Source organism: Brachyhypopomus gauderio, chromosome 9 (genome assembly GCF_052324685.1).
Source record: "Brachyhypopomus gauderio isolate BG-103 chromosome 9, BGAUD_0.2, whole genome shotgun sequence".
Lineage (NCBI taxonomy): Eukaryota > Metazoa > Chordata > Actinopteri > Gymnotiformes > Hypopomidae > Brachyhypopomus > Brachyhypopomus gauderio.
The window spans coordinates 22,207,344-22,235,215 of record NC_135219.1 but is presented as its reverse complement, the minus strand read 5'-3'; the positions used below and the strand labels follow the sequence as shown (position 1 = coordinate 22,235,215).

Genomic DNA, 27,872 nt, shown 5'->3' with positions numbered 1-27,872 from the left:
CTTTTTGCTATTTTAATGACCCTTAAACTAACATTATAGAAACTGGTTGTTAAAACAGACAGTTTATTGTATTTAAACTAAGTAGCTAACTAAATTAATTAATGAAATACCAAATATATGTTGTACCTTTATGCTACAAATATAAACAGTAACAATTCAATTATTATATGTAAGTAAAAAAAAAATTCTCATTGAAACAACTTTTATGAAACTATGAAATCTCATTTTATGAAACAAGTCGCCTTTGTCCTGCCACAGAGATGATCATCTGAACTTTGGAGCAGAAGGCACTGTCTGCTCCTCTAATCTCACCTCCCTCCTCTGTGAAGCGTCTGTTATATATAAGCCCTGCAATAACAGTCAGAAATTAGTCTCTTTGGAGTACTCACTTGGGATTTAGAGGCGAGAGCTTTATTGAACCCGTCATGGGGGACACTAAGCTCTTACTTCTGCTGCTTATGGCCACCATTGTCTTGAGTAGTAAGTAGCACATAGATTGTGTATTCTTTTGCTGATGTTCCTTTGCTGTTTTAGGAACTGTGAATAGTGGTGTGTGTGTGTGTGTGTGTGTGTGTGTGTGTGTGTGTGTGTGTGTGTGTGTGTGTGTGTGTGTGAGAGAGAGAGAGAGAGGAAAACAACACTCAGGATGAAAGAAATACGTTTTTCCTCCTGTTTTGACTTCTTTAAAACTAATATTTGTTTATGTATTTATTTGGGATATTTATTTTGAATCCCTTTATTATTGGTTATTTTAATTGGAATGTTGTACTTTGCTCCAGATGCTCAAGATGATGATGACTCTCCATGTCTTTGTAAGCATCTTGCTTTATTAGAATAAACAATTATTACACTTGCTATCCCAAAGAAATTATTAATGGTCTGAGAAGCTTGCCATCAAGTAATAAATATAGAAATCATTGCTGAAGTGATGAATCTATGCATGATCCCTTAATTATAAACACAACAGTGAACTGGAAGAAAAGTAGTTCAAATTTGCATTACATACGATTCCAATAGAAGAGTGGTAATTCTGTTTTTTATCTCCCCCTAGTGGCTACAAGATATAAAAACCTTCACAAGTATGAATACATTTATGAAACAGAGTCCCTGAATGCCTTAAACGGAGCCGTCAATGGTCCCCGGGCCAGCTGCAAGGTATACATAGACGCACCTCTGAATTTCTTTCAGCTCTTGCAAACTCTCAACAAAATATCCCTGACACTGCTGGTGCATTTATAGGTTGAACTCGAAGTCCGTGGCACATGCAGTTATATTGTGCGAACAAAAGAGTGCACACTGAGCGAAGTCATCGACACCGAAGCAGACGGAAGCCCGGTGTTTGGGCCAGCTGCTGGCACAGAGACTTTTAAGACTGAAATGGAGAAGTATGTCTGCTCATAGTTAGGTTACACCGGGAGATTTCTCGAGCGCCTTTCTGCAGTAGTTATGAGGCTAGGACTTCTGGACCAGAAGTGATCTTCTTTCATTCATTTTGCCCTAATCTAAGGTTTTCTGGTTAAATCAGTTTGTATGCTCAACAAAGCGTATCTGGGCCTTCTTATTCAGGAATCCATTAAAGGTCACTGTAGAAGGTGATGATGATATCAAGCTCTTTCCTGAAGATAACGAGCTAATCAACATCCTGAACATCAAGAGAGGCATCGTTTCTGCCCTTGCAGTGCCTGTGCTTGAAGAGGAGAGGAATGATAGAATGGTCAGTCAATAAATCCATCGGGTCATGTGGAGGGCAAAACAGCTGTTAAATAAGATGTGGATATGTGCATCTGGCATTGCTCATCAGATCACAACAAATGAAACGTATTTTGACTAAATCCAATTTTGGTCTTGTTCCCAAATCAGCCTACAATTTATGGTGTGTGTGAGACTGATTACACTGTGAATACCAGGCAAGACATTGCCACTGATATCACCATCAGTAGGGACCTGTCCAGCTGTGACCATTTTAGGCCAATCCAAGACCACACAAGTCCTCTGGCTCTCATTACAGGCTTGGTGAGTTCTTTGGACTACACAAGTCTTCTCTGAAGGGTAACAATTTTATTGGCAAGCGATTGTGCAATTATTTTGCAATATTACTCAAACTGAGTGTCTAGCATTTTCTGTCTATATTTCCTGGCAGCATATTTAATTTGTATACTGTGTTCAAATACTGCCCTGTTCTGTCCTTCAGCACAACCCACTTGCACAGCTAATCAGGAGCAAACAGACATGCAACTACAAATTTGACAATCAGCAAAAACACATGATTTCTGGTGCTTGCACTGAGAACCATGAATTCTTGCCTTTCTCTCACAAGTGAGTATATTAAACATTTCAAGCCATATATTTGAACACTTTTGATCACTGTCTGATACTTTACGTCTCAATTATCAACAGGGGTTTTGGAATTACCAATGTCGGAAAACAGAAACTGTCTTTGTTGGGAGTGACTAAGCACAATGAAAGAGTGTTTGATCACAGTAAGTTCCGACTGAGATGGACATTTGCTATGTTCGAAAAAAATATTAGACAGAAAGGACAGATGTACCATCAGATTAAGCAACGTACTAACCGTGGACTTTCTGCTCTGTGTTAGATGAGGCCAACATGAAGCCCCTGCACCTCGATGCCATTGTTGATATGAGTCCAACTCAAGACCCAGCGGCTCCCTTGGACATTTTAAAGGAGCTGTCTGGGCTTTCCAAAACCACCAATGGGCATAAGAGAGCTCACCTGGCTCACAGGCTGGTATCTGTGATCCGCAGAATGAACGCTGACACTCTGTCTGACATGTGGTCAGAGGCAGTGCGTATCTCCCCATCACTGACCTTCCAGGCTTTGATCCAGTGCGGCACCCCAGAATGCAACAGTTTAATTCTGCGAGGCCTGAGGGACACCGGTAGTGTTACTATGGAAATCGATGCCGCAGTTTACGCCATGGGCTTGATTCCCAATCCCTCACGCAGCCTAGTAAAGGAATTGCTGATCACTGCCAAGTTCAAGCCCAGCAAACTCATCTACTATGCTACCAGCAATGCTGTGAGAAGGTTAGAGAAATAAACATTCTTGTCCAGTACTGAAATACGTAATATTTTACAATACTTTTACAAAATGCATTGAACACCTGATAGTTGTTTACATAACTGTAAAATTCTACTATTTTTCACTATATAATAACAGTCTCTATAAGGCTGAGGGAAGAGTCACCCCTGAAATTGAGGCAGTGGCTAATTATGTCCTAGATGAGATTGATGACTGTACAGATAATCAGGAGCACATCTTCTTGACGCTGCGGGTAGGCTTACTGTATTTTAAGTGTAATTAATTTTCCCAGTGAAATACAAAACTTCAAATGGAAACTGATTTATATTATATTTGTATTTCATTTAATGAAATATATATTTATATTTCATTCCAGGTCATTGGAAACATGGCTGCTGCCATGAGTTCCGCCAGCCCTGCCCTGATGTCCGCTGTGATCCAGTGCATTAACCAGCCAGCCGCTTCACCTGAGGTTCAGCAGGCGGCCATCCAGGTCTTCAGACAGATCCCTGTACCTGAAGAGGTATAAACCTGCCAACCATAGCACAGCAATGCTTAATACTTCCTAATTCACTTTGGCCAGTCTAATAGTTGTGTGTACTTTATACAGGGCAGATCGGTGCTCATGAAGGTTCTCGTGGACGGAAAAGCCTCTGTGCAGAAGCGTGTTGCTGCTTACCTGATCATTATGAAGGATCCCCAGCCCAGTGAACTTTCTCAGTTGGCTGCTGCCCTGCCTATAGAAGATGACCTGCAGACCAAGAACTTTATTGTATCTCACCTCACCAATATTCTGAGCTCTACTGCAACAGAGACCCAAGAGTGAGCGAGAATGCATTAAAATCACAAATACAAACATCACAGGGACACATCTGTTTCAATGCCTTTTCTATTTCAATGTTTTTTTTAGTTTCCTGAACTTTTCAGGTACATACCTATATTTAAAATCTGCTTTCTATCAAACTCACACTAAGAATACTGATTTTTCACTTAAGTCCAGGCCTGTTATCCTGTAAATGGTAAACAAAAACGTCATGATCACCCCTCTTCTTTGCAGACTGAGACAGAAGATTCTTGATGCCTTCCAAGGAAATGAGGTTGGAAACATCCTTGATATCATCACGCTCTCTCGCAACTACAAGATTGGTCCTCTACAGGGAAACATGATCTTTGAGAATGAACTGCCCAAGGAAGCTATGCTTGAAATGACACTCAGTGCTTTTGGATATGACTTTGACATGTTTGAGGTACGAAACATTAATTCAGAAAAATTTTATCTGTATGACAAATTACACATTTTTTATTTTTATTTAGTTTCACAATGAATTCTTCTTATTTTCAGGTTGGTATGGAGAGTAAACAACTAGAGCCAACTGTTGAGGCTTTGTTTGATGACGATGGTTTCTTCCCTGACACTGTTATGAAGATCATTTACTATGCTTCTGACAAAATGCCCACTCAAGTTAATGAGGTTCTGCACCGTATGATACCAACCCTAAGTAATAACAGAAAAAAGAGACAGGTATTTCATATTTAACAGTGTTCTCCAAAAATGTTTTTGACCTAGTCATTGACCAGTATGTAATGTTATGTATGTACCAGTATGTTGTGAGTCAAATATCTGATTCTATAGAATGTTGATGGCTCATTTGTTTTGGAATCCTTACAATTTGATGTATTAGATTGATTACCTCTCATTTTTGATCTGATTCTTCCGTCCTAGTTAAATTTTGTTCACAAACAATTCCCTAGTGACTTTTATGGATCGTTGTCTTTGTAGGCCTCCCAAAATCTGATAGAAGATATAGCCGAAAATGTCAAGAAACTAATTGAAGACCTGAAGCTTCGAGACTCCCCTGAAGCCATGTTCTACCTGAGGCTTCTAGGTGCTGAGCTTGGCTATCTTAAAACTCAGGATATGCAAGAGACAGCCCACTCTGTGATGAAGATGTTTGAGAACCTCCTGAAGATGTTCCCCACTGATGTAAGTGCAGTTCAACATCCCTAGATTTCAGAAGTTGATAGTCATGTAAATGATGCTGTTTAAAAAAGCACAATATCTTGAGAATGAAAAATTAATGAGAAATTAACTCTCAAGATAACTAGATATGTAATAGCAAAAAAATCCTGTTTAATTGCAAATATAATAAAATTAAAGATTTTCTTAATAAGCTGGATGTGATTCATGTAATTTTATCTCATGTAAATCTTATCTCAAATTTCAAAACCACTAAAATACAGATTATATACAGATTATAAATATAGGTAGCTGTTTTTGACTTACAAAGGTAACTTCAGTGTGTATATTTATCCTCTAATTGACAGTTCATCAAGAATCTTGTCTCAAGTGCTGACAATGAGCTTTTCCTCCATTACATCTTCATGGATAATGAATTCTACCTGACGACTGGTCCAGGTGTTCCACTGAAGGTCGCTCTGTCCGGCACCTTCACGCCTGGGATCAACGGAGGACTGCGCGTTCTCCACAATAGTGTAAATTAAACAAAATGTTCTTTTTACCTTTCTAAAATGATCGTTTAACTGTTTAATGCTTGATGTAAGCCAATGTACAATTACTGCTATGCCCTTGATGTGATTTACAGGGTGAGATTGCTTTCATGCCATCAGCTGGTGTGGAGTTTGTGACCGAGATTGGCGCTCACCTCCCAGACTATGTTGACTCAAGCCTGGAGATCCACACTAACATGTATCATGAGAGTGGTCTAAGAGCTGAAGTTTCCATGACCCACAGTCAGATCAAGCTGACCATTCCTGCTATTGAGGGCCCATCGAAGCTCATCAGTGTTACGTGAGATCACTTAAAATAACCTTTCACTGTGTTGTGATTTTTTAATTACATTGGCAATATATAAAATATAACTACATAAATGAAACATAACTTTATTATTTTTAATATGTTCAGAAACTCCCTAGTGTCTGTTGCTGGTGCTCAGATGAAGACTATTCCTGCCCTGGGGGAGTCTGTTGATATAGAAAAATGTGCACTTCTTATCCCGGGCCTAAAATACTGTAGTACCCTTGTATACTCAGATGCCAGGTTAAATGATGCCTCGCCTTACTTCCCACTCACAGGCGATAGCAAGTAAGCATAAACTTCATATTATGATGCATATATATTATCGCTTTTATATTTATGCTGAACAAGCTCTTTATGTGCCTAGATTGGCCATTGAGCTACGGCCTGATGGTGAGATCTCTGAATACACTGCCACTATCAAGTACACACACGAGAAGAAGATTGACAAAGTAACAGCTGAGGTGAAAGCTGAGGGTAAGACACAAAAGTATTGTTATAAAGCGATATAAATTGTTATAAAAGATTGAATCTAAAAATGTTTTATTTCTTAATCCTCTGACCCCAGGAACACCCTTTGAGGCTACAGCTATGATGATGTTCAACAGACAGACGTATACTGTTTCGGCTGATATTGTGATCCCTGACTATGACATTGAGGCTGGAATTAGAATTGGTGATGCTGACCCAAGCACTAAGAACAAAGATGAACCTGCCATTCAGATTGACCTCCTCAACAAAAATGTCATTCAGGCATCACTGATTGGCCGGGCAAAGTGTGTATATGCAACAGATCTTTTCTCACACCATCTTATATGTGGATTTCTCAGAAGATCTAAAACGTCGATCTCTCTTATAGGGTCAAAGCTATGAAAGATGCCATGCTGCAGGTTCAGATGCTGATCCCTTCTCTTCAGACTGACGCAAAAGTCACTGCTGTTCTAAATCGAGCTGAGGACATGACTGTAAAGCTTAAAAGCGACTTCAAATTCCTTGAGATCTCTTCTGTGCAGAAACTCACTCTGAAATATGGTACCTGTCTCATAAGTATCATTTATCAATAATATAACTCAGTGTATCACATACCAATAATATAACTTACAGCAGGTTGCCGTAATACCAATAGCCACTGCTGTCTTGAAAAAACAAAACACTTTATATATATATATATATATATATATACAATTTTTTTAATGATCAAATATTGTTATAATTTAGATGATGAGAAGATTGAAGCAGAGATTAAGTCAGATGTTAGCTCTGGAACCGAGAGCATCGCTACCAGACTTAATGCAATGAAAACACAGTTCAGTGAACTTCTCGATCAGCATATTGTCCAGACAGAAAAGATCCAAGATATGTGGACTGCGTCAGTTGAGGTAAGATGAAAATGTTCTTAATTACATCTTCCTTAATTTAATTTAATATGTGAACCCACTTAAATTAAGGTAACAGTTTACATTAAGTGTTTACTTACTAACATGAAGTAATGCATTAGTTAACATGAACAACACATGAAGTAACACATTAACAATAATTAACTAATGTTAATTAAACATGTAACAGTTGCAGCTCCTGTTTTGGCTCTTTGTTGATCGCACCTTTTTTGGTGCGACCTTTAAGGAATATATTACATTGTGCTGATTTACCTAACTTGATTATATCCAGAATCTATCAGCATAGGAACTTAAGTGTGTTCATACTGTTTTTAAATCTGTAGTCCCTTTTGCTCCAAACTAAAACTCCAAAAAAAAAACTAAAAGCTCTAAAAAGGTGCGAGCAACAAAGCCAAAACAGGAACCACAACACAACTGTTACATGTTTACTTAACATGAGTTAATTATTTTTAATGTGTTACTTCATGTGTTGTTCATGTTAACTAATGCATTACTTCATGTTAGTAAGTTAACACTTAATGTAAAGTGTTATCAAAACGAAGATCTTGAGGAAATACCACAGTTATCAATTTCAGAACAATAGATGCCTGGGTAGTTTTTATAGAAAGCTAAAACAAGACTAACAACAAACTAGTTGGAACCAAATCTAGCATATGGTCTTTCAAAATCTGTTGAGGCATGTCTTAAAGAAATTGCTTTATGAATTGCTAATTACGTTTTAAGTATACACATTCTCTTTTATGTTTTCATTACAAGAACAAAAGATGTAATATATAACAGTTTGAGCCTGTGCCACCTAAGCGCAACACTTCCTATTACCTTTCAGGCTACAAATACCTATCTTGAAGCTTGTAAGATCCCATTTCTGGAAAACATAAGAGTCCCTGACTTCACAGAGCTTAATGTCCCTGAGAAGCTGTTCTTGAATATGTAAGTTAATCAATTATTTAGTGAACCATTTTCCACAGGAAAACATCAAGAATTATGCTCCAATCAATACAAAATTAAAAGCAATATTAATCAAATCTGCATTTTACAAATACAAAAGCTAGAAACAGTACTAATGCCTACAATACACTATTGAAATAACCCAATTTTTCTTTGAACAGTGAGGCTGATGCTGAGTACCACTTTGCCAATCAGTACTACACCATCACCTTCCCTGTGCCTCTTGGTGGTAAATCTTCAAGAGATCTGAACTTTCCTTCTGCTCTCACCACACCAAAGCTGACTGTGCCTGAGCTTGGTCTAGAAGTTGCCTCCATTAAAATTCCTATTCCTGAAGTATCTGTTCCTGACACATTGACTGTGTCTCTGCCAGTCCTGGGAATGGCAGAGATGACGGGTAAGCTTAGCAGCAACCTCTATAACTTAGAGGCAACTGCATCTGCTGGCAGAGAAGCTGAACACCAAAGATATTCTGCCAAGGTTGAAGTAACTGGAACAAGTCCTCTGGAGCTCCTCTCTCTTAGAATTAAAGGTATGTAGATTCTGTGGAACTGTTTGATTATATTCAACTCTATAGCTGAGATGTATAATCTGGTTAGTTAACTTGATTAGTTACATATATTTGTTTTGTGCAGGATCTGGTCTGATAACTGAGACATCACATGATACTCTAATGGTAGAGTTAAGCAGTGCAATCAACCACAAGTTCATTAATGCCACACTCAACATCGCTGAGGAAATCATAACGGTGAAGAAGATCAGTATATATTCAATCAGTAAAATGGAGGTCACTACTCCCTGTGATGCAAAGTTCTCTCTGGAGCATACAGGCCAAGTGGGAGTCAATACAAAAGAATTCTCTGGGGATAGCAACTTAAAGGGATCCCTTGTGACTGGCCCTATTCATGGAACTGCAACCATCACACAGTCAATTATTTTACTCCCATTCAAGCCAGAGGCGAGGATACATTCTTCACTGAATGTAGATTCATCTCCTCTCCAGGCTCAGAATACCTTTACTGCTACACTTGTTAACAGAGAGATTTTAGTTCAATCAAACACAGTTGCATTTGAGGATAGGTTCACACATATTGCTGAAGCCACATTCATGGAATCCAAGTTTGCCGCGAAATCAAATACTAAGGCATTGGCTCTGGGCTGGCAGATCCAGAATACTGCTGGAATTAGTTTTGAAGCTGGAGATGTCAACATCAAAATTGAGACCACCACTAGCCACGCAAACACCCCCCCACCACATCAAGATTTCATGAAGTCTCTGATTACTGCAACTCTGGATGGTAATGGTCTGGTTGTAAACAGTAATGCTTCTGGCAAGCTAATTGATTTCAAAGCTAACCATAATGCCAGCCTCACTCTGAACAGAAATGGCCTGACTACCACTGGCTTTACCTCACTGAACAGCCCCCTGACTCTGAAGAACACTTTCAGTGGTAATCTTGATTCTTCCAAGGCTTCTCTTTCAGTTGATACAGAGGGGGGATTTGCTGGTGTCCGATTTGGCAATGCAAACTCTATGTCTGCCTCTGTGTCATCTGTGGCTTTAACTTCTAAGTCTGATGTTACTTTTGCCAAGGATTTATGGTACAGATTTGATATTTCTGTTCAGGCAGAACCTTACACTGCTAATGTGATCATCAACAATGATCTGAAGATTCTTCCTGTCAGACTGAACAGTGAATCTGAGTTTAAAGCAGGACCTTACAAAGTTGATCTGATGGGTACTCTGAAGTTTGAGTCTGGTACAGAGGAACTGAAACACACCTATGAGATCACGTATGCAGAATTGGTCGCAACTGCCAAGTGCAATACAAACGGAAAACTCTTGGGAACTCAGATGAGCCACAACAGCGAAATGGAAATTTCTGGACTCAGCGCCAGGATCAGCAACGAAGCCCGCTTTAATTCACGACCTGTTCGCTTCAGCACTATCCTTGAAGCTACAGCTGCTCCATTAAGCTTCAAAATGCATGCCCTTGCAAATGGTGATGGAGAATTGTACCTGTATGGACAACAGAGTGCTCAGGTTTACACTAAGGTCCTGTTGAAGGCAGAACCGCTCGCCTTTGCACATTCTCATGAATGCAGAGTCTCAACTACACACGAGTTGAGCAGTGGTGCCAATATTGAGACTAACTTTGACAATAAGGTTGACACTCTGCTGACACCTTCTGAACAATCAACCACAGTAAGAGTGAAGTCTAAGATAAACAGCTTTGTAATCAACCAAGAGGTCAGTGCTTATAACAACCAACAGAAGATCGGACTGGAAATGTCTGCCTCTAATGACAATAAAGAGTATTCTTTATCTGCTTTCGTCAAGTATGATAAGAATGCAAAGAACCATGTCATCAACTTACCACTTATTGAGAGTGTGCCTGTGATCCTGGATAACATCAGAAGCACATTAGTAAATATAGCTGAGATATTGCAGAATTACATTAAAAAAGAGGACTTCATAAACAAGATCGAGACCCTTATACAGCGCTTCAGTGATTTTGTGACTGAGCTGAATCTTGAGGAAAGAGTAGCCAGATTTAAAGAGGACCTGATTACATTCATTCAGGACTGTGGGATCAATGTTGAAGATCTAGAGGCCTCAATGATTAAACTTAGGACTCTAACCCATACGATTATGAATGAAGTAGGTACTCATGCTACTGAATTGGAGGAAATTGTGAAGGAAATGATCAACAGTGGAACTCTGTCTGACAGAACTGTCCAGAAGCTAACCAACGAGCTTAAAGCCCTCAATGAGAAATATGACATCAGTGGTATGATCATTTCTATCATTGAAGCCATTGAGGATGTGATCAAACAGATTAACATGATAAACATGAAGGAAAGCAGCATGGCCTTCTTGTATGATCTTGATGAACAATATGCCATAAAGACAAAGTTGGAGCAGTTTGTGAGTGAGTTGAAGCAGATGGCTGCAAATTTTGATGAGGACAAGTTTGTTGAAGATATGAAGAACTTCATAATCTCTGTCAACATTCATAGTTACACGGAGCATCTGATTGCTAATTTCCCAAGTGAGGAGATGAGCAAGGTACTGGATACACTAAATCAGCTGATTACTGAATTGGATGTTATTGACAAGTGTAAGATTATCTGTAGTAATGTGAGAGAAATTCTTCTAAAATATGAGGTTGATAAAAGGATTAAAGCATTTCTGGACAAGATTGTGGATCTTATCAAGATGTTCAAGATTGATGAAACAGTCCAAGTCCTTGCTAACACTCTGAAATCCATTATGATCCCTTTCACAAACATGATTGATGATGCCATCACCTATTTGAAGAGTAATGAGGTAAAGCAGTTGGTTGAAGATCTGAATGAGAACCTTGAAATGCTCATCAAAAGGATTAAGTTGTTCAATTACAACGTATTTGTGGATGAAGCCAATCAAAAAATCAGTGAATGCACAGCTGAAATTAACAAACTTATTGTGTCACTTGAGCTCCCTCAAAAGCTTGAGGCAACTAGAGAATTCATTAACTATGCCTTGTCATCTACTTTTTCTTTATTTGAAGAGCTGGGTACAATCAAAGTCACAGATATCATAAGTCCATTGAAAAACATCATTGATGTTATCCTTAACAACATTAAAGAATTTGCTAAAACTTTCAAGGAGAAAGTTACTAATATGGACATAAAAGAAGAGATCCTCAGTTTTTTCACTGATGCATTTAATGATATTGCTGAAGTGGCCAAGAAACTCCTTGGTGATCAACAAATTTTCACTGAACTGAAACAGATCTTTGAGGGAGTTGTCAATGGCCTGAAAACAGCTGAAGCTGAGTTCCCTTCTTTCACTGTCCCACTCACTGACCTTGTCATTCCCTCCACAAAATTTAGTTTGCACCAGCTGCAGGAGACTGAATTCCCCAAAGAAGTTTATGTCCCACAGTTCACCATTCTGGGATATTACACTGTTCCAGCAGTTACAATAACATGTGCTGATATCAAGCAGAAAATTATAGACATTATTGACTTCATTATTAACCTTGAAACTGAGATGTTCTATAATAATGCTTACTTTGAAGAACTCAGCAAATACAACTTGCCAAACCTCTCTTTCATTACTCTGCCAGAGATAACTTTTCCAGAGATTTCTTTTCCTTCTATCCCCAAATTAAGTGATACGCACTTCCTTGACATTCATCTTGAGATTCCTGAGATCACTCTGCCTAAAATTCCTACTGCAGTGGTGGTCCCTGCCTTTGGAAAGTTCTACACTGAAATCAACCTTCGTTGTCCCATTTATACTCTCAAGACATCTACTGAAGTTCAGAATTCAACCGACAATGAACAAATGCACCAGTTTACAGCATTTATTACCTCTGTGGGTAAATCTCCTAGCTTTGATATTCTCAACTATAATCTAGATTCCTCTGCCCGCATTGGTATCCCAAGGTTGAGCCGTGTGGTAATTGCAGAGACCTTAAAGTTCATACATAGTACCCTGACTGTTGAACACCAGGCATCAGTAGCATTCTATGGTCTCTCTGCTCAGACTACTGCCCAGACAATTGTGAAGGCAACTACAACTCCATACAAGGCAGACATTGTAAACAAAGCCTTTTTTGCTATAGAAAGTGGCATGACAGCATCTCTTGATACGTCCTACAAACACCAAGTGAACATCCCCTTCCTTTCACTCACCAGTGAGGCTGCTCTGACACATTCTACAGTTGCTTTCCAAAAAGGAACCAATATCAAACTAACGGTTGCAAATGTAGGCACTGGAAAATACACTCTTCTTGACTACTCTGATGAAGGCACCCACAAGAGTGAAGTGAATGTTGCTATGGATTTTAAAAGTGTAAAGCTCACGTTTACCTCTAATACAGATAGTGCAATTCTGAAATGTAAGGAGACACTGAAGGTTGAAGGGGTTTTCCCGAGCTACATTGAATTCCATGGCCGAATTGACACTAAAGCTCCATTCATTAAGAACAGCCGGGTGGTTGCATCTGGAAGCGCTCACCTTCTGGATATGAAGGCAGACGTTCATGCAAACCATACCACAGAACTTAAAGGACTTTTAAGTGGTAACATTTTAAATTCTATTGATGCTATAGCAAGTCCTACTGAGATCACAGTTCAATTCAAGAACAAAGGTAATGCCAAAGTCATTCTCCAAGAATCTCAGTCTGCCCAAATTGATCTTCAGAATGACTATGCTGTTATTCTCAACACCAAAAAGCAGCATATCAACAGTATGGCAGATGTGCACATCAACCAGCACAAATATAGCTACAACTTCACAATTGACCACAATAAAGCAGAGGCAGGCATTTATACTGCTGTAAAAGGTGAAACTGACCTTGAATTCCTGACTGTTCCAATCAGCACACCAGAAGTTGTGTTGCCAGTAATCAATTTTAAGATCCCTGCCGTCAATGAGTTCAACTTCTATGAACATACTCACCTTAAGAACCTTTTGACTACTACCAAGCCAAGCATCGAAATAGGTGCCAAAACTGTGTATCAAAAAAGCACATCTTCGCCAATTGTCAGTCTTGGCTTCATTAATGTTCATGCTTTAGGTAACTTAATTTCTGAATTGTCTTTTAAATCCCCCATTTTTAACCTAAATACTTATTCAAGAATAAGTGGAGATGATGACCTTTTCATCCGCATTGCTGCAACTTCTGTCTCCATGATCAAAGCACTAAATGGCAGACTTGAAGGGACTAGCAGTCTAACATCGAAAAGAGGACTGAAGTTGGCTACTGCTTTATATCTGGAGAATGCTCACATTGAGGGGACCCATAAAAGCTCCATCATTCTAAACACAGATAACCTGGAGACTGCAGTAGCTGTGACCACAGTTGCAAAGCTGAATCTGCCCATCCTTACCTTTGATGTTAACCACAATTTGCTGGCAGACACCAAGACACAACCAAATGCAGCATCCACGCTGACAGTCAAGCATACATTTGACCTTCCTATTATCAAAGCTGTCGGCAGTGGCAACATTGAACACACCTTGAAGCTTTCTGGAGCCATATTTATTGGAGCCTTTATTTCTCTTGAGTCTACCACAAATGCAAAAATTGATGGAACACTATTAGAAACTGGCACTGTGAAGGGAGGTTTGGATAATGACGCAACCATCTACATGGATGGTGAAGGGGTGCGCTCTAAGCTGAAGACTGTTGGGGACATAAATGTAAATCATGGAGATCTGAAATTACAGTTTGATGTTGATGAGAACCTGGACCTCGAGGCAGCCCTTTACCGAGTGTACAGTGTTCTCAGTATTGTTTCCAACAACGAAGTTAACGTTGCAGCCTTTAACACAAAGGGTGTACATGTTGCCAAAGCCACTACTGATTTGGATCTAATGGGTTCCTTAGCTGCTGATGTGGAATTTGACCTGTCTCAGCCAAGCACCCTTGGTAAACTCTCTGTGTATGAGAAGACAGTTGTTGACTTGAGTTTCTCCAAGCAGAAGATTTCCTACATCTCAAAAATAGTCTCTCCAGTGTACACCACAAGTATTGCTGTAAATGCGACTGGCAATGCCTTTAAAATTGAATTCAAGTCCTCAGCTAAACCTCCAATTCTGCTCCTGAATTATTCTCTTGACAGTGAGTATTTACTAAGATATTAATATCATTAAAGACGATGAGCCATGTTTCACATTTATTTATTTATTATGGTAATGTTGTTTTTGCTTCATATGTGTGTTGTAAAAAGAAAGTGTTAACTGAAATGTACTTAATTGATCACATTGTAATTTGTGCTTTTGTGCATTGATTTGCAATAGGTTATATCAGTACAGAAATGGAGAAAAGACTCCAGACAACTGCTAAGGCCTTCCTTGAACATGATGATTTTAAATTGGAAGTCATTAATGTTATTGCCTCAAGGTAAAATGTAACAAACGTTTTGTTGTGTTTGTCATTACACATACAAATTCAATTCAGTTCAAAATGTATCATTATATGAACACATAAATGGAAGGACTATCCTATTGCAATTTTATATTAGTTCAGGTGCAGTGTGAACATACAAATTAAACAGATGCTATATAATTTTTTTTACAAGATAACTTAAAACTGCCATGTTTTCATAACTGTGTGAATTGTAATCATGCATCTTTATTAACTGCATTTTAGTAATCCTATCCACTCACTGAATGTAAGCATCATCAGCCCAACTTTCACGGACTTGCACCTTCGTTATTCCGCTCGGATGGACGGATTTAGAGTTTCAGTTTCCACCCCATCTACAGGCTTTCTTGGATTTCTGCTTTACAAAATTCCATCTGAGTTCAAAGCTAATCTCTATGGCAGCTATCCAGTTAGTAATGCTTCTTAAAAAAAAATTATTCATTTTTATAATTGATTTATATTTTCTTTGCACTAATTTCTGTTTTTCTTTGCAGTCTTCGCCTGGAGAATATGTTGACTTTTTCATTTTAAGACTGAGAAATGAAGATGAAACATTTCACACATATTTCAGGGACGAAGCACCCAGTGAGTTGATCCGGGGCTTGCAGGAAAGGATTCCTGCCATCACCTCTGCCATTGCTAATTTTGCTGACAAATATGGCATTCTGAGTGCCATTAAAGAAGTGAGGACAGCCATTGTCCATGCTGTTTCCGAAGCTTACACCGCTGCTTCCAACCATTCTCCTGACCTTAGCCAGTTGTCCATCCTCTACAGAAATGTAATTGTTCAGTACCTGAAGGCCATTCAGACTCTACTTAATGCTGCTGTCAAATTCCTGAGGGAGACGCAGATCAAGCTGCCTGGTATGGATGCAGCCACTGTGCCCGAGATAAGCCAGAAGCTCAGAATGAATATTGTCATGGTGATAGAACAGATTATGAAGGCCATCAATGAAAACCTGGATGCTTATAGTGACACCATTGGGTCAGTCCATTTTAACCTGCCTCGCTTTCATGTCATTACTGCAGAGGAGATCTTTAATTACACTCTGAATATCGCTGTGGACTTTACAAAGCATATGGACAGCATTGATGTAGTTCTTGAGAAGTTGAGTCACACCCTCCAGAAGGCTGTTGAGAAGGCACAGGAATTTGTTGATTCCATCCAATCTGATATTATCGATACTGCTCTTGTGTACATCAACACATATTACACTAATATTATCACTCTGATCAAGAACTGGATTGAGAAGATTGACGCTATGCTGACCATTGATGAGTTGAATGCAAATGCAGAGTTTGTCTTAGATCTTATCCACGGTAAATAAGCTCAGAAGCAGTGATGAAAAGCTGTAACTGAATCTGAAGCCCTGGTTAAAATTTAGGATGGCAGTCTCAAAATGGAGCCCGCTTTCCTCTCAGTGTCACTCAGCTCTGAACAAACTTTCTGAGTGACAGGCAAATGAACTGGACAATTATATCAACTATCATAACTATTTTAGTATGTAATAAAATAAATCAATGCTATCTTGCTCACCTCAATAATATGCCATTGTATTATTCTGTTTGTGTAAATGACATTTCAAACATCCATAAAATGCAAATCTTTATTGTTTACCTCTTTCACTTTTGAACTCTTTTGTCCAAAAGCACATAATAGAATTATTCAAACACAATAAAGACCAACTAACGATGCTGGTAGAAAATGGTCAACTGGGGATTAATGATAGAGTTGTGCATGAAAGTGCACCTATAAAATACATCTATAAGATAGGTGTCAGATTATCAGCAAGCAGCACTAGAGGAACAATCTGTGGTATACTTCAGACTGTAATCTAAAACTCTTAAGAGGGTGGCACATACAGTATGACAATTGTCCAAAAAAGGTTCATCAACAGCAGAGTGCCTCACTAACAGAGTAATTTAGAATTGTCAAGATTAAAGTCTTCAACTCGGTCCCAACGAAATGCAACCTGAAACAGATAATTCAAACAAGACTGATGAAAAAAATAGTTCTGAAATAATCTTGTATGAATTTTTTGTCAACGTGTCAGCAGGGCTCTTGTGTCTTGTGTCTCACGCTCACACATTGTATCTCTCACGCACAGAAATTACTAGCCGAACTGTCTAAAAAACCATTAAGACTCGTGCAGCTGCTTGTTAATAGTGTAATTAAATAATGTCGGTTTACACATGGACATCTCGCATAAGAACGTTTGCAATCATTTGTTTAAAAAGAAAGCAATTCTCAACTTCAGCGTTATATATATACTGCAGATATGACCATATTTTTGCTTGTATGCTGCACATAACCTAATAACGGAGAGATATGTTGGGTAATCCGAGTCGAAAGCCAGGGGAGGAAGTGACGTGGATGCTACGTTCTTACCACGTGACGATATTTGAATTCACTCAGCTAGCGAGCAGCCAACGGTGGTTAAGTTAGCTAGCGACATATTTGCTGTCAAACGTTGCCGTGACCTGCCGGGTAGGATATCGTACATAAAGCCTGAAGAAAGAACATTACGGTTAAACCTGGGCCATGGAGATGGAGGAACCCGCCGCGCAGCAGTCGAGCAAGTAAGTAACGAGGAAACGTGCACTATCGGCCGTTTAGTTGTTTAGTGGGCGGTTAAACGTGCTCGTACTAATCTAGACCGTGACAAGTAAGCGGGTTAGTTGTCCTGGGTTAGTTGTCCCGGGTTAGTTGATGTTAACTTCTCAGTCAGGCATAACGAGCATACTCATGTTGTCAACTTCACAAAGCTATGTCAACGTTTACCACTAGTCGCTGTCATCACTGTCGCTGGCTCTTAGTAAAAAAGTTGTTGTTGTTGACATGTTGTGTTTTGTATTTATAATCCAAAATACACTTTACACGCTTCTCAGTTTGATGTGATGGGCACGTTGTTCTTGTCCTGCTCTACCGTAGTTGCAAGCTCAACCCTGTGGAAAGTGCGCAACAAACGGAACCTCAAGATGGCCCTGCATCCCACTACAAACACCAGTCTGGTGTTCAGAGCATGTACAGTGTGGAGCTTGTGTCTGGAGGTGGCACGGAGTTCTCCTTTGAAGAGCTGCGTGCTCAGCGCTACTTTAAACAGCTGAAGGGTGTGTGTGTGTGTGTGTGTGTGTGTGTGTGTGTGTGTGTGTACACTAGATGTCTTATTCTGTACACATATTTAAAATGAAATTCAAAGTGGGAAAGGTAAATTGTTTTTTTTCTAACTCCTCAGAAAAAGTATTACATTTACACAAAGTCAAGGAAGAGCTGAAGACTCAAATTGAGCAAAAACAGAAGCTTATTCAAGGGAGAAACGGTACCACCCAGGATCAGGTAAGTGTGCAGCAAGTTTAAAACAAAAACTTGGTATTTGACTCACTGTTATGCTTTGTTGTTTGCATAGAAAGGGTATTTATATATGTAAATCATAAGAGCTGTAAAGAAAAAATAGAACAGCTTTTTAAGTTGGCTTGACAAAGCCAACTTGCTGTTCTTCTTATTCTTCTTCTTATTATTATTATTATTATTATTCCCCCTCGTAAAAAACTAGACAGCTATTTCGTCCACAGCTTTTAAGATAGAACCACCAAACTTTGTAGGAACCTCCGCCCCATATCAGAATAGTGTGCTACTGCTTTATAGAAAGATACACCACCTGCCTCCACCCTTTTTATGCCTCCAACCGAGCCATTTTTCCCATAGACTTTCATGGGGACAATTTTCAAACTGCTCTCATTTTATCAGATCTCAAGATAAATCCACCAAAATCGATAAGCATGGTCCAGGGATGGATAGAAATGATTCAACTACTTTTCACAACTATATCACTCTTTTATCACTTATTTTTCATCCCTTCTTTTTCACCCATTCACTTCCATTCATTATTCAATGCCTTCTAGCTCATATGTTTTATATGCTATTACCACCAAAATCACTAGATATAGTACATCTGGTCAGATGTCAATAAAGATACAATTATTTTTCACCACTCATTCTTTATTCATCCTTTTTTTATCCCTCCATTCTCCCATTGGAATACATTGCTTTTATAACTACATCAGCTGTATAGGTAGTACAACTATATCTGCTGTACTGACTAAGCTCTATATATATTACACATTGGGGGAATATGGTCTTATATGGTCTAAAACAGCTTTTTATTTTCTTCTATTCATTCTTTTTTCATTCCATCATCCCTCCATCCTCCCATTGGAAACAACTAATATAATTCAATCAGCTGTTTAGATAGAACAACTAAAAATGCTATTCCAATTCAATCGTATATATGCTAAACATAGTGTTATATGGTCTTATATGGTCTAAAACAGCTTTTTATTTTCTTCTATTCATTCTTTTTTCATTCCTTCATCCCTCCATCCTCCTATTGGAAACAACTAATATAACTCAATCAGCTGTTTAGATAGAACAACTAAAAATGCTATACCATTTCAACTGTATATATGCTAAACATGCTGTTATATGGTCTTATATGGTCTAAAACAACTTTTTATTTTCTTCTCTTTGTTCTTTTTTCATCCCTTCATCCCTCTATCCTCCCATAGGATTACATTGATTTCATAACTACCTTAATTTTCAAGATACAGTGATCAAACCTTGTGACATGACTCAGTAGCTGATCCCTAGCACCGCACTGAATAGCATATCGATGCCATTTGTCTATCCTCCCATTCTATCATTTCATTCATCCCTCCATCCTCCCATTGGAAACCATTGATTTAATCAAATCCTTAATTTTCAACATACAGTGATCAAACCTTGTGACATGACTCAGTAGCTGATCCCTAACACTGCCCTGAATATCATATTGATGCCATTTGTCTATCCTCCCATTCTATCATTTCATTCATCCCTCCATCCTCCCATTGGAAACTACTGATATAACTGAATCAGATGTATAGATAGAACAACTAAATCTGCTGTACTGATTCAACAGTTAATATGATAAATATGCTGTTATATGGTCTAAAACAGCTTTTTATTTTCTTCTATTCATTCTTTTTTCATTCCTTCATCCCTCCATCCTCCCATTGGAAACAACTAATATAACTCAATCAGCTGTTTAGATAGATCAACTAAAAATGCTATTCCAATTCAATCGTATATATGCTAAACATGATGTTATATGGTCTTATATGGTCTAAAACAGCTTTTTATTTTCTTCTCTTTGTTCTTTTTTCATCCCTTCATCCCTCCATTCACCCATAGGATTACATTGATTTCATAACTACCTTAATTTTCAAGATACATTGAGCAAACTTGGTGAAATGACTCAGTAGCTGATCCCTAGCACCGCACTGAATATCATATTGATGCAATTTGTCTATCCTCCCATTCTATCATTTCATTCATCCCTCCATCCTCCCATTGGAAACCATTGATTTAATCAAATCCTTAATTTTAAAGATACAGTGATCAAACCTTGTGACATGACTCAGTAGCTGATCCCTAGCACCACAATGAATAGCATATTGATGCCATTTGTCTATCCTCCCATTCTATCATTTCATTCATCCCTCCATCCTCCCATTGGAAACCATTGATTTAATCAAATCCTTAATTTTCAAGATACAGTGATCAAACCTTGTGACATGACTCAGTAGCTGATCCCTAACACTGCCCTGAATATCATATTGATGCCATTTGTCTATCCTCCCATTCTATCATTTCATTCATCCCTCCATCCTCCCATTGGAAACCATTGATTTAATCAAATCCTTAATTTTCAAGATACAGTGATCAAACCTTGTGACATGACTCAGTAGCTGATCCCTAGCACCGCACTGAATATCTTATTGATGCCATTTGTCTATCCTCCCATTCTATCATTTCATTCATCCCTCCATCCTCCCATTGGAAACCATTGATTTAATCAAATCCTTAATTTTCAAGATACAGTGATCAAACTTGGTGAAATGACTCAGTAGCTGATCCCTAGCACCGCACTGAATAGCATATTGATGCCATTTGTCTATCCTCCCATTCTATCATTTCATTCATCCCTCCATCCTCCCATTGAAAACCATTGATTTAATCAAATCCTTAATTTTCAAGATACAGTGATCAAACCTTGTGACATGACTCAGTAGCTGATCCCTAGCACCGCACTGAATAGCATATTGATGCCATTTGTCTATCCTCCCATTCTATCATTTCATTCATCCCTCCATCCTCCCATTGGAAACCTATGATTTAATCAAATCCTTAATTTTCAAGATACAGTGATCAAATTTGGTGAAATGACTCAGTAGCTGATCCCTAACACTGCCCTGAATATCATATTGATGCCATTTGTCTATCCTCCCATTCTATCATTTCATTCATCCCTCCATCCTCCCATTGGAAACCATTGATTTATTCAAATCCTTAATTTTCAAGATACAGTGATCAAACTTGGTGACATGACTCAGTAGCTGATCCCTAGCACTACACTGAATATCATATTGATGCAATTTGTCTATCCTCCCTTTCTATCATTTCATTCATCCCTCCATACTCTCATAGTAACCCATTGATTTACTAACTGCCTTAATTTTCAAGATACAGTGATCAAACTTGGTAAAATTACTCAATAGCTGATACCAACCATTGAGCTGCATTTCATATCGATGCCATTTGTCCATCTGCCATTTCTATCATTTCATTCATCCCTCCATCCTCCCATATGATTCAATTGGTTTTATAACTCCACCAGATGTATGGATAGAACAACTAAAACTGCTGTACTCACTCAACTGTAAATATACTAAATATGGTCTTACATGGTTTTAAACAGTTTTTTCTTCTATTCATTCGTTTTCATCCCTCCATCCTCCCATAAGAAACCATTGAATTTTTAACTGTTTCAGCTGGTAAGATAAAACAACTATATTTGCTGTCCTTATTGAACTACTATGCTTTTCTGGGACCAACTATTATCATTTAACATACTTAACATTGTCTTCATGCTGTTACAACAAGCTTTGTCAAGCCAACTTAAAGTTTGTTCACAAACTTTACTTTCTAGTTATAATTGACCCTCCTTTGGCCTTCAAAAGCTACCACGTGTTGGATAGATACTTTATTGATCCCAGAGGGAAATTCCTGGTGAAATATGCCCATCAAGAGCCCTGTAGCACTCCAGTGATGTGTGGGTTCAAGGTTGTTCTGTGCTGTCTTAGCCCACTTAAAATGCATTAGGTTTTAGATTCTTAAGGTACTAAGGAAAAGAGAGTTGTGGTCATCTGCTATTTTATACTACACACACTACACGAGTGTGCAATGTTGCGTGCTGAAACTCATCATTTTATCTGACCATATTAGACCTCTGATGTGTATTATGAGCTGTTAATTTATCATTATGCTTCAAGCCACCTGATGTTTCACCAAGGGGATAAACTGCCTTAAGGATACACCTGTTAAAAAAGTTACATATATGCTAATAGAAGAAAAGACCCAGTTCTACATGACCGTTGGTTTTTGACTTTCTACTGGGAAAGTCATGTTTATGACTGGCTGTTTACTTCTTTTTTTTTTTTTTTGATAACTTTGCAGTTTGAAGAGGACCTTCGTCATCCCCATCTCCAGACAGCTGAAGGCACCTGTGTGCCTGTAGCTCCCACTAAGACCAGTCCATTGACTGTATATAGTGAGCCAGAAATGCCCAACAGCTCAGGCAGCAGGTGGATTTTGGTAGCATGCATTTGTAACCTAAATAAAAATAAATAAAAAGTTTAAGTGAGTTAAACTCATTTGTCTCTTCCATCAGAAATGTTTTAGTAAGGCAAGAGGAAAACATGGAACAAGGTGAGCTCGGTTTATGTTGTCCAGTTACAGCAGTGAGATCTGTAATAGAAACATTAAAAGTACATAGAACATTTTCTCCACAAAGAATGTCTTCAGACCTTGTCTTTATTCCATCTGTTTTTTATATGATTACCCTTCAGGTGAAAGTGCCCATACGCAGATTTTCCAGGCACCTAAATTGGTTCCTGTATATGATGAGAATATTTTGTCTGAGAAGGCAAATTCAAGGTACATTAAAAAATGTTTTTCCAAATATTTGTATTTCTCTTTTTTCTTTTTCAATATTCAGACTTTTTTTTCCTGTTTTTCTACTGTATATTTAAGATCATCCTCAAGGAGTCATAAAACGTTGAAACTTCCCACCTCCATTTTGAAAGCCAGGCAAACTGCATCAGAATGTGTTGGTGATAAAGTAAGTTTAGTTTTCTGTATTTTTAAATGACTGTGCTTACATCTGTTCTATTTATTTTGAATGTTTGTGTGTTGTTTGTATGTAGTAAGTAAACGCATATGTTCAGGTTGTGGTATTTCCATTTAATTTCAGGATAGCTCTATTTCACGCTCGGAGGAGGCCATTATCAATGGCCACTGGAATAAAACTCTTTGCAGAAGCCCAGATGACACCTGTGATTTTGTCCATGCTGCTCAAATGGCTTCCACTCCATTTGGAGGACCAGTGAGGCAAAATCCTTCAGAGAGGGGTCAGATGGAAGACCAAGAAACCCTCAACAAAACTTCCCGTGTCATTTTCAAAGAGCCAGTCTCTGATCCAATAGAAGAGACAAAAAAGTTAAGGTACTTTTAAGTTGATTATTGCTATTGTTATTGGATTTAAGCATATATCTGCATTAAGGGTTGGGTTAACACACTGCTCAAAAAAAGACTAAATAAATGGCACAATTTTATTAGGGAATAGTTTTGAAGGTGGTGGACACAGACAATTCCTCTCCTTCCAGATTGATTCTGCTCTACAGTAGTCTGGTTGTGCTATGTACTAGTGTCCTTGCCACTACTGTTATCATGAAGCAGCCCATTCAGGTTGCACAGTTAGTCCAGCATCTCCAGGATGGCACGTTCACTCTTGCCATCGCACGATGGGTTGCGGTGCACAATTCAGCACAGTGCTTTTTGAGGAGATACCAGGACATGGGCCATTACACGAGGAGAGCTGGACAGAGCCCAGCAGCAGGACCGGCATCTGTCCATTTGTGTGAGGAGGGTCAGGAGAAGCACTGCATGAACCCTACAGAATGACCTCCAGCAGACTAGTGGCGCGCATGTCTGACCAAACTTTCAGGGACATGAAGGTCACACTAATGCCCCAGGGCACTCTAGAGGGACCTCTGCTCATTTGGCAACTTGCCAGAATGCAAGAACTGGCACCTTGTTCTCTTCACAGATGAGATCAGGTCGAGGCCTGAGGTTTCTAAGGCTTTCTCTTGGCTTTTTTCCTCTCGTGTAGATTTCTTTGATATTATTTGTTGGAATATGGATAAAAGGTCTAAATTAATTAAGCCTTGAAATATCAGCTTTTGGGTGACATGCTCTTTTGATGTTCCAAAGGCTTATTTCTTTTAATCTTTAGCCCGATCCAGGAGATCAGTCAGGAGTGGGGCTACACCTCCCACTCTTCGCTGGAGCCTGACTTGCGAGGAAGAGCTGCAAGCCACTTTGGGATTCCACAGGAGAGCCAGTTGACTAGAGGAAGAACACAGTCGTCTCCAGCCCCCGGTGAGTCAGTCCATTGAGAGAATTTGTACTATGCTCCAAAACAATGAAGACTTAAGTGCTCTCTAACAAAATGTATTATGTCCCTAAGTAAGCCAGTAACAGAAAAAAAAATATAGTGTTGTTGCACTATAAAGCCATCAGGGGGCACTAAGAACAATTCCACAAAGCACCCTTGGAACATTATAAAGCTTGTGAAAGAATGTGACTTAAAACCAAATTTTTCTATAATAAAATAGTAAATTCTTACTTGGTGATTACTATGTCTTTTTTCATGGGCATTGGATCAAGAACAAGAACTTTTCAATGTTACACAGCCCATTTGCTTACCTAATGTGCATTGTATTGTCCCGTGTAGTATATTTTTAAAACTCAAATTATTTTCTTCATTTAACAATAGTCAGTAATTGAACTCTCTGTTTAATATATAACGTTTACTTGTATACCTTAAAAATCGCTCTTCCATCAGAAACTGAGACCATGAAGCCCCTTAGCCTGGAGGTCAGAAGAGCTCTGCTTGATAATCTGGACCTGAGCTCTTTGGCTAACTTCAACAAGAGGACGGGGCCTCTTCCTGAGCCAGAGGAAGACCTCCACCTTGGTATGCTCTAAATCTACATGTCCATGTCAGGATTTTTTAACTTTGTGATTAAAAGGATAGACGTCTGATGGAATGTTCTTTATGATTCTAGATGGTGAAGACTTGTTCTTCCTCAGAAAGTTTGCTGATCCAGACATATACTTGTATTTTTCAAACAACGGCAATGTGTTTGTTAAGGTATGTCTTTGAGCAAGATCAACTTTAGCTGTTGGCGTTGGGGGGCTGAACAGAGAAATGTAGGTTTCGTGTCTTTCTATCTTGTCCAGGTGGACAGGTCTTCAGTACCTTGGGATTTCTACATTAGCTCTCAACTGGGAGCCAGGCTGCCGGCTGATTTGAAGCACTACCACTCTCAGAGTACCTGCTACCTCTATGAGAATGGCTCTTTAACGCTCTGGAGGGTCTCTTATGGGCAGACTATTCAAGTATGGATATTTCTTATTTTACATGACGGTGTTAAAAATGAAGGGTACTAGATCTTTTCGCATGAACTGCCCTTGATTTTGTCCTCAGTTGTTTGAGCTTCAGCCTTATCCTCGTCTTTTGGATGCGTTTATGTTCTTTCCTTGTATAGAGCTTAGTAGAGCAACACGTGACCAGATGGGATGCCATACACTTGGCCGTGCGGTTGCTGGAGATGGTGAAGCAGATGCACTCGTGTCATCTTGTTCACGGTGCCTTGCGGCCTGAAACGCTGCTGGTGTGCCACAGGTACAGATGAACTACACGCAGCCTCGGCAGGAGGAAGCGGTTTCTTTCATGAATAAATAAGAGCACCACAGAAGAGTGTTGCGAATCATCAAAATTGATCTATGTTACTGGAAAATGTACCAACTTTAAAATAGCAACTGGGCTCAAAAACATTTATGGTCAGATCTTATGCTGGTGAGGAAGTGATTCAGAAAGTGAAGCCTTGATTAAGACACCAACGTTCTCTGTTAAGGTGAGGATGATTTTAAAAGTTGGAAATGACTCGTGCTCAATGATTAATCTGATCATTCTTTTGGCAGCTGTGAAGACCGTGTTGTTGGGATGGAGTTCTCCGGCTCATTGGATCTAAGGCTGCAGACTGATGTGAAGACTGTCCAGGCGTATTCTCCTGCGCAGGACTACATTAGGCAGGGCGTCTTATTGCCTTCCGCCTCCCCGTACCAGGTATCTTCAGCTGCCTGGAAATGTGTCTTATTCTTGCAGCTAAATGTGTAGAAGAAATGGGAGAATTAAGAGATGATGCCTATAGTACATTGTTTGTCCCTTCTGCTCCACATAGTTTAAAGATGTAATTTCTTGATTTTGTCATTCATTCACCTTTACAGGTCGACCTCTATGGCGTAGCAGAGATAGTGTACTTGTTACTGGCTGGAAGAAGCATGACGCTAGTTAAAGAGGGCTCGTCCTGGAGTTTGGTGAAGGACAGTCATGTCAGGTACCAGCAGTTAATGCAGGATTAAACCAGACCACATAAGGCATAAATAACACAATTTGCTGAATTTCTCCGTTCAAACTCCAGTCAGGACATTTATCCGTTGTTTGCCATTTTGGTCTTTTTTTATTTTTAGTGACAACCTTGATCCCTTGTGGGAAGACTTTTTCCACAACATTTTGAATCCAGAGGACAACACAACGGAGACTATTTTGTTGAAGCTGATTGGGAATTTAAGGAATACTCTTGATGAAGGTCTCGATAAAGATCTTTTTTCTCTGTAATTATGCTGTCAGTGTGTGGGGTTTTTTTTTTGTGTGTGTGTTCTCTTTTATTGTACTTTATATCAAATACATTTGATATCCTTTGCATTATTTAATATTTGATATAGTCTGCAAAAGTGCCATACAGCAGACATTTACCGTAATATAGATAACTGGAAAAGCAGTGGTGTAGATTGTCTTCATTATACTGTTTATTGTTTTTATGTTATTCTTTATTAAACTGTCAAGATGTGACATAATCCACGTGCTTTTTGTTTTGTAATGAAAGGAATTAAGATTTCTGTGGCATGAGTGTATCCTAGACCTTGTGCTAAAGTAGAATGAGTGGGAGGTGCACAAAAAATAGGATTTATTTCAGATGGAAAACTGCATTCAGTTAGGAGAAATCAAGATATAATGACCATTAATGATATGCTTCATATTTCACAAATGCTTTTAATTTTGATTGATCTCCTGAGACAACATCCGATCTATCAAAACACATTTAGAAGCACCTGAATACTGTGCTCTATGTGTAATGTAAACCTTGAGGCAGTTAAGACTGTAAGTGCTTTATCTCATAGTGAGTTAATATGTGCTGTTCCAGTGACGTGTGGTGACTCCCCATTTGCCAGTTAAAACAGTGCGTTTCCTTTCAAAACCTGGAAGAAGCTCTGACACAGGCACATCCGATAGGCTGAGGTCGTCAGAGAATCACCGGGCGAGCGAGTCGTTACACCTTCTTACTCCACCCCAAACAAAGTCAGACGCTTGGAATGCGTGGCCACAATCTCAACGGCCCTGTGAATAGAAGCTGTCCTTTGTGGATTGGAGCCCAGACCTGTAAGGGCCTGGTGTATTTATTTAAAAGAAAATAGAAGCCGCATCTTTTATGGCTGTGGAGTTCAAAGTTTAGCTCCAG

The 27,872-nt window shown here is 39.0% G+C and overlaps 2 protein-coding genes across 2 annotated transcripts; both read left to right on the top strand.

Moving 5' to 3' along the window:
• Positions 1-425: 425 nt before the first annotated feature.
• apobb.1 (apolipoprotein Bb, tandem duplicate 1) lies at positions 426-16,806 on the top strand. Its single transcript, XM_077017950.1, has 29 exons — positions 426-480; positions 780-812; positions 1,052-1,155; positions 1,240-1,385; positions 1,567-1,714; positions 1,861-2,013; positions 2,192-2,316; positions 2,398-2,480; positions 2,597-3,047; positions 3,181-3,295; positions 3,419-3,565; positions 3,653-3,864; positions 4,100-4,289; positions 4,385-4,564; positions 4,823-5,026; positions 5,368-5,535; positions 5,646-5,851; positions 5,966-6,145; positions 6,225-6,334; positions 6,426-6,633; positions 6,717-6,889; positions 7,076-7,236; positions 8,081-8,184; positions 8,364-8,734; positions 8,838-13,724; positions 13,776-14,822; positions 15,002-15,104; positions 15,354-15,537; positions 15,623-16,806. Exons 1-29 carry the CDS (start codon positions 426-428, stop codon positions 16,454-16,456), a joined length of 11,082 nt encoding a protein of 3,693 aa, XP_076874065.1. The 3' UTR covers positions 16,457-16,806.
• A 704-nt stretch (positions 16,807-17,510) lies between these two features.
• On the top strand, positions 17,511-27,218 carry bub1ba (BUB1 mitotic checkpoint serine/threonine kinase Ba). The gene is made up of 16 exons (XM_077017947.1): positions 17,511-17,708; positions 18,061-18,239; positions 18,365-18,465; positions 22,684-22,811; positions 22,898-22,935; positions 23,076-23,163; positions 23,260-23,347; positions 23,480-23,730; positions 24,521-24,666; positions 25,133-25,264; positions 25,356-25,441; positions 25,531-25,689; positions 25,839-25,975; positions 26,275-26,419; positions 26,581-26,690; positions 26,824-27,218. Exons 1-16 carry the CDS (start codon positions 17,671-17,673, stop codon positions 26,969-26,971), a joined length of 1,974 nt encoding a protein of 657 aa, XP_076874062.1. The 5' UTR covers positions 17,511-17,670; the 3' UTR covers positions 26,972-27,218.
• Positions 27,219-27,872: the final 654 nt, after the last annotated feature.